The sequence below is a fragment of the Chiloscyllium plagiosum genome, chromosome 6 (assembly GCF_004010195.1).
Source record: "Chiloscyllium plagiosum isolate BGI_BamShark_2017 chromosome 6, ASM401019v2, whole genome shotgun sequence".
Classification (NCBI taxonomy): Eukaryota; Metazoa; Chordata; class Chondrichthyes; order Orectolobiformes; family Hemiscylliidae; genus Chiloscyllium; species Chiloscyllium plagiosum.
Genome location: NC_057715.1, coordinates 114,770,522 through 114,777,714, shown reverse-complemented (window position 1 = coordinate 114,777,714; position 7,193 = coordinate 114,770,522). Strand labels below are relative to the sequence as shown.

Genomic DNA, 7,193 nt, shown 5'->3' with positions numbered 1-7,193 from the left:
ATAGGAAGGAGACCAGAATTGCATGCAATATTTCAACAGTGGCCTCACCAATGTCCTGTTCAGCCCCAACATGACATCTCAACTCCTGTACTCAATACTCTGACCAGTAAAGGAAAGCATACCAAACGCCTTCTTCACTATCCTATCTACCTGCGACTCCACTTTCAAGGAGCTATGAACCTGCACTCCAAGGTCTCTTTGTTCAGCAACACTCCCTAGGACCTTACCATTAAGTGTATAAATCTATTGAGACTGGGATGGCAGCAGCTATGACTGTGCTGCACTCTGTCAGTACTGCACGGGAACGTCGGCCCAGAACCTTGTGCTCAAGGCCTGAATTGGAACCCAGTCCTCGAACCTTGTAAATCAAGAATGTTGCCCACTTAGCCCAGCTGATATATAACTAGCTAAACTAATTACACAGAGGTTTCATATTCACATATACACACTCACGCGTACACACATATATATACACATGCTCCCATATACACAGTCATATACACACTCAGATATATATACACACTCACACGTACACACAGACATATACAGAGTCATATACATTCTCAAGCTTGCATACACTCAGATGTTTACACATGCATACATACACATGCGCACATATACACACACGCATATATATATACACATACATATACACACACACCCATATTCACAGTCATATACACACTCAACCTTGCACACACTCAGGTGTATACACACGTGCACATATACACATGCAACCTTACATACAAATGCACACTCACATGCTTGCACATGTGCACACATACACACACACACGTACACACACACAAGCTCACACATACTGAAATGCATACCCGCTCACATGTTCCTACACTTTCTGATTTCACTGACCCACAGAGTTTCCCACACCGACGACTCGATGAGACCAGGGTTTGGTTGCTGACCTGAAAGAAAGATGTCATTCTTGAAGGTGCACACGGCATACTCTGACTTGGAGTAGTCTGGGATCTTGGCCAGAGGGGACCATTCGCCCGTCCCAGGATTGTACTGTTCGGTGTAGGGCAACATTGTGTGACCCTTCCGGTCACAGCCTCCCAGCATGACGATCACCTCTGCAACATTCGTGAATCTGAGTGAAAGGAAAGTGTCTGTGGTGAGGTTGGGTTTTTACCTGGTCTGCTCTGCAGGCTTACACTATTGATCCAGGAAATGAGAACTAGAGCATCAAAAGAACAAGACATTATAACACATAGTTAAAAATCACACAGCACCAGGTTATAATCCAACAGGTTTATTTGGAAGCACCAGCTTTCAGAGCGCTGCTCCTTCATCAGGTGGTTGTGGAGACACAATTGTAACACATAGCAGGGTACTCCTAACGCCCTCTCAGCCACCACTCAGGTATGTTCATAGAATCATACAGTACAGAAGAGGCCCTTTGGCCCATCATGTGTGTACTGGCAATGCTACACTATTTCCACTTCCCGGCAGCAAGACCACAGCCTTGAATGTTACGACATTGCAAACACATTTCCAAATACCTTTAAAGCAGTGAGGTTTCCCAGGCAGTGCTTTCCAGATTCCCACTACCCTCTGGTTGAAAAACATTTCCCTCAAGTCTCCTCCGAGCCTCCTGCCTTTCACCTTAAAATTGTGCCCCCTTGTTCCCTTCAACTTCAGGGAACAGCTGATTTCTATCTACCCTGTCCATGGGGACTCGAAGGGTCTATTTCTGTGCTGTATGGCTCTAGGACTCTATGATGTCTACCCAGGTCCCCCACGAGCAAACACAACTTACTTCCGTGGTCTTGTCCTCGGAGACACTATCTCATTACCAAAGATGTGATACCTCCGTGCCTCTTGCAGCAAAGGTAAACACTCCTTCGAGCTCAGGATCAGCTCATCCGTTTCTACTTTCTCAACAAAGTATATCCGATCCAGTAAGGGAATTCGAACGTGCTCCAAAAGCTCTTTCAGCGCATGTCTTCTGGTGGGCAGCTCATGGCGAACCCAGTGCATCACCGCTTCAAAGACCATCTCCTCCTTGGGAATGGCGAGGAGGTCACTGGACAGCTGATCACACAGGACTTCCTTGGGCAGTTGTAAAAACTCCTCATGCTGGATCACCTCTGGAAAGTGCTCCAGCAGGAACCGCTTGCTTTTCTCGGACAGTGCCTGGATGGCAAAGAGGTTGGCAAAGTTCAAGAAGCCAAGGCAGTTGCAAGGGTCCAGCTGCTTCTCCAAGAACTCCACACAGCCTTGTCGGAGCACGGACACCTGGAAGAGGTCAGAGGCTTCCAGCAGACTCAGAACATTGTCCTCTCGGATGTTCCCCCTTCCTCCGTACATATAATCTATCACACAATCCATGGTATCAGCTGAGATCCCTTTGATGTCAACAGTGTCCTGTTTGCTCTCCTGGAAATCAGTGCTGAACATTGTCCTGAAGTAGGTACTGCTGGCGGACAGAGTGGCTCGATGGCAATGGAACTCTTGACCGTCAATACGAAGTACAACATCAGTAAACAATCTGCTTTTACGAAAAGTGTTTAGATTTTGCAAGACATCTTCAGCGTGGCACACCTGCAGGTTAAGGTCCATGGTGGCAGAATTGCTGCCCATCTGTGTCTCTAGCGTTTGGTGTTCTGGACCCATGCTTCCGAATCCCATCCTTGCCCACCAAGGATCTTCCGTCTACCTAGAGAAATGAAAAATGCTTTCAATCACATGGGGTAGAAACTGTCACTCCTAAATGCCCTCAAGATACCCCTCTGTTTTTCAATGAGCACAAAACTGGCCATTCGGCCCTCTGGTCTGTGTCAACTCTTTGAGAAAACTATCCATTTCATGCCACTCAATTCTCTTTCTCTGATCCCAGTCTTTTATTCCTTTTCAAGTAATTATCCAAAGCTCTTACCCAAGTTGTTATAGAGCCTGCTTGCACTGTTCTTTCATGCAATGTGTTTCACGAGGACATAGGGTCTTCAGCTCATCCACCCATCTCAGTGATGCTGACTTCCTGTCTCAGGATCCTCACGAGTTCTGATGAAGGATCACTAAATATCTAAATGTTAACCACAAGAAGATGAGGCATAGAAGCAGAATTGGGTCATTCGGCCCATCAAATCTGCTCCACCATTTGGTCATGGCTCATCTGTTCTCAAACCCATTCTCCTGCCTTCTTCTCATAGCCTTTGACCCCCTGACCAATCAAGAACCTAGCTATCTTCGTCGTAAATACACTCAAAGACTTGGCTACCACAGCCTTCTTTGACAATGAGTCCCACAGATTCCCCACCCTCTGGCTGAAGGAATTCCTCCTCATCTCAGTTCTAAAGGGTCGTCCCTTCACTCTGAGGCTGGGCCCTTGCGTCCTAGTCTCTCCTCCTGGTGGAAACATCTTCCCCACATCCTCTCTATCCAGACCTCTCAGTATTCTGTAAGTTTCCATGAGATTCCCCCCCCCCCATCCATCTAAACTCCATTGAGTACAGACCTAGAGTCTTTTACTGCTCCTCAAATGACAAGCCCTTCATCCCTGGGATCATTCTTGTGAACCTCCTCTGGACCATCTCCAAGACCAGCACATCCTTCCATAGATACGGGGCCCAAAGCTGCTCACAGTATTCCAAATGCAGTCTGACCAGAGCCTTACTTCAGTAGTACATCCTTGCTTTTGTACTCTAGTCCTCTCCAAATGAATGATATCATTGCTTTTGCAACTGCCACCTGAACCTGCATGTTAACCTTAAGAGAATCCTGATCTCGGACTCTCAAGTCCCTTTGTGCTTCAGATTTCTGAAGCTTTTCCCTGTTTAGAAAATAGTCAGTTTTCTCTCCAGATAGTTCCAGATCTGCTGAGTTCTTCCACAATTTCCTTTTGCATTATTTAAAAAATATATTTTCTTGATTAAAAAAATCTTTGCATATATAAATACTCATAAATGCAACTCAGTTCTGTATAGTGGCATATCAAAGAAATAAACATTGGAGTTTGACTGCATCCGAACAAACCAAAGACTTCTCTTACTTGAATCAGACTATATTTCCATATATTGAAGCACTGGGAGGGTCCGATAACTGAATGGACCCCCAATTACCTTCAGCAGGAAGGCCTCTTTCCCCACTGCACCTTGGCAGCAGCTGCCCTAAGTGTTAGTGTGTCACTCAGCACGTCGTCCTGGACCTTGAAATGTGCCAGTCTCAACACTCGGTCAGGGGCAACACATTGCTCTGGAAGACCGACACATTTCGGGCAGACCAAAGGGCGCCTTTCACCGAGTGAATGGTTCTACAGGTGCAGTCGATGTTTGTCTCAGAGTGCGTCCACGGAACAGACCGTTGAGCACAGAGTCCCACGTCACGGAGCTGCTCAGGACGAATTTCAACAAAAACCACTGCAGCTCTTTCCAGACTTCCTTTGCAAAGGCACATTCCAGAAGGAGAACCAGTTTACTGCAGGTGCCGGAATCTGTACAGAAAACAACGAACACTGGAGATCTCAGCAGGTCAGACAGAATCCAAGGAGAGAGAGCAAGCTAATGTTTCGAGTCTCAATGACTTCACTCCATTGGAACTGAAGTGAAGGGCCACTTTCACATTCCGATCACTTAATCTGAACTAGCAACATCTTTTCTCCCCCAGCACCCTCCACCCCACCGCTCCCACAACATCCCCCCACAATGCAGCATAAATGCTGCCCCCTCCACACTTCATGTCAGCTCTGATTAAGAGTTATCTAGACTCAAAACATTAGCTTGCTCTCTCTCTCTGGGGATGCTGTCTGACTTGCTGTGACCCCCAGCATTTATTGTTTTCTGTACCATCCAGAAGGAGATATGTGACAGTCTCAACCCTGACCCCCACCCTGGCAGCCACTCCGAGGGCACTGTGTGGTGGTGCTGATTGACAGAGTGCACATGAATGATCTCATGGGTAGTGCCCTTCCCACCACCAGCCAAGTGATGTCCCGGTTTTTGTTACAAAGACAGGAGACGAAAAAAAAATGCATACGCTGGAATCCAAGGTAGACAGGCAGGAGGCTGGAAGAACACGGCAACCAGGCAGCAACAGGAGGTGGAGAAGTCGACGATTCGGGTGTAACTTTCGGGTTACACCTGAAACATTGACTTCTCCACCTCCTGATGCTGCCTGGCTTGCTGTGTTCTTCCAACCTCCTGCTTGTCTAAGTGGCTTTGACAGTCTGCTCAGGGAACTGTCACACAGGATCTACCCTCTACTTTTCCCACAGGGTCTCCAGGGCACTAAGAGCTGCCCACTTCCTGATGGATTTTCTCAGTGACAGGGAATACCAGATACAGGGTCCCCAGCTCACCCACTCCTCTCCGTGTTGTCCACTATGTCCTGCTCTTCAAGCGAACCTCAGTGACAGAGTGACAGAATCAATGAGACTAATCCTTCTCTCTAGCGCTTTGTCTCCATCGAACTGTGAGACTGGTCAATTCTCCTTACATACAGGTAAACACAAACAATTCACTTAAAACACCAGGCTCCAACTGGGTCACGACCTCAATGCAGAACACTGAACACAAATATCAAAACGCATCGGATACCACACACAAAAAAACTCGGCAAACAAAACTCTATTCCAATCAGGTTTGGTGTTTCCACTGCACCACGGCGACTATTGAACTGGATTTCTTGCCGGAAAGTAGGGGAATGGAATTCAAAATAAACATTCTGTTTCCTCTCCCTGTTTGCAAAAGAGCAAACAATCAAGGTTAAACATTCATCTAAATGTGGCAAAGACTGTCGCGAAATTTACCAAGTTAACACAGGCTGTAAAACAAATCCTTCTGGTTTGCAAATCGCTTTCATTGTTTTTTTTTGCATCCTTTGTCTATCTGTGTCTTACCTCCTCCTCCGTTTGGGATCTGACTGTGTCAGTCTCTACACAAACTCCGTGCTCTCAGATACTCGCCTTTTTGCAGCGAGTGCTGTTTATAAACATTGCCGGAGGAGATGCACTGTTATTATACAGACCGCCTCCCTGCTTCTGTGGAATAACGATCGCTGTTTAAACACTTCCTCAGGGAAGTAAAACCCGAACTGGCGAATTGGCGCTCAGCTTAAAAAAAAACAGCGACAGGGAAGGATTTGAGAGCGACCTATGAAGTGATGTTGTTTCTCTCGCCTTATGGTTGCACGATTTCAGCCCTCCAACCCCCCATTCCACGTTTAATTTCTTCCCTCTTGGCTACCCTGAGCTCCAAATTCCCTAAAATTCCCTTGAACACACAATCTTGCTCTGCATCTGAACATTTCTGATCTGGGCCTTCTGTAATGTTCCCGTGAAACTTGAGAAACAGGATCTCATTTTTCCACTTCGGCACCTTACAGCTGTCAGGATTTAAGGTTGCGTTGAAGAGCTTTAGACCTGGAACACCACCCTCCATGTTGATTGCCTCTCTCCCCTCCACCCAGCCTATTTTCCCAATGTCTTCGCTCCCACCAGAGCTGAACTATTCTATGCCATTAGCATCTAACATGAATCTATATCCCTTCTTTACTACCACTGGCACTCCATTTGTCTTTTGCTTTAGATACCCTTACTATCAGCTCTACTTAACTCCTCCCCAGAATATTAATTATTTTTCCAGGCCCTTTCAGTTCATCGAGATATATAGCACGGAAACAGACTCTGTGGTCCAACCAGTCCATGCCGAACATATTCCCAAACTAAACTTGGCCCATATCCCTCCAAGGAGAAAGTGAGGTCTGCAGATGCTGGAGATCAGAGCTGAAAATGTGTTGCTGGAAAAGCGCAGCAGGTCAGGCAGCATCCAGGGAACAGGAGAATCGATGTTTCGGGCATAGGCCCTTCTTCAGGAATGAGGAAAGTGTGTCCAGCAGGCTAAGATAAAAGGTAGGGAGGAGGGAGTTGGGGGAGGGGCGTCAGAAATGCGATAGGTGGAAAGAGGTCAAGGTGAGGGTGATAGGTCAGACTGGGGTGGGGGCGGAGAGGTCAGGAAGAAGATTGCAGGTTAGGAAGGCGGTACTGAGTTCGATGGATTTGACTGAGATAAGGTGGGGGGAGGGGAAATGAGGAAACCGGTGAAATCTGAGTTCATCCCTTGTGGTTGGAGGGTTCCTAGGCGGAAGATGAGGCGCTCTTCCCCCAACTGTCGTGTTGTTGTGGTCTGGCGATGGAGGAGTCCAAAGACCTGCATATCGTTCAACTCCCCCTCCCACTC

The 7,193-nt window shown here is 47.1% G+C and overlaps 1 protein-coding gene across 3 annotated transcripts in view; it reads right to left on the bottom strand.

Moving 5' to 3' along the window:
• LOC122551177 (kelch-like protein 24) overlaps positions 1-6,031 on the bottom strand; it is a 27,419-nt gene extending 21,388 nt beyond the window's left edge. Inside the window, exons 1-3 of one of the 3 annotated variants that reach the window (XM_043692809.1) lie at positions 5,855-6,031; positions 1,778-2,677; positions 924-1,108 (exon numbers count right to left, since the gene is read on the bottom strand). In XM_043692809.1, coding sequence (XP_043548744.1) covers positions 924-1,108; positions 1,778-2,649 — 1,057 coding nt within the window. In that variant the 5' untranslated portion in view covers positions 2,650-2,677; positions 5,855-6,031. Of the gene's footprint in view, positions 1-923; positions 1,109-1,777; positions 2,678-2,896; positions 3,083-5,314; positions 5,606-5,854 lie in introns of those variants that run through there. The other 2 variants (XM_043692810.1, XM_043692811.1) reach the window with 2 other exon arrangements.
• Between the last annotated feature and the right edge of the window lie 1,162 nt (positions 6,032-7,193).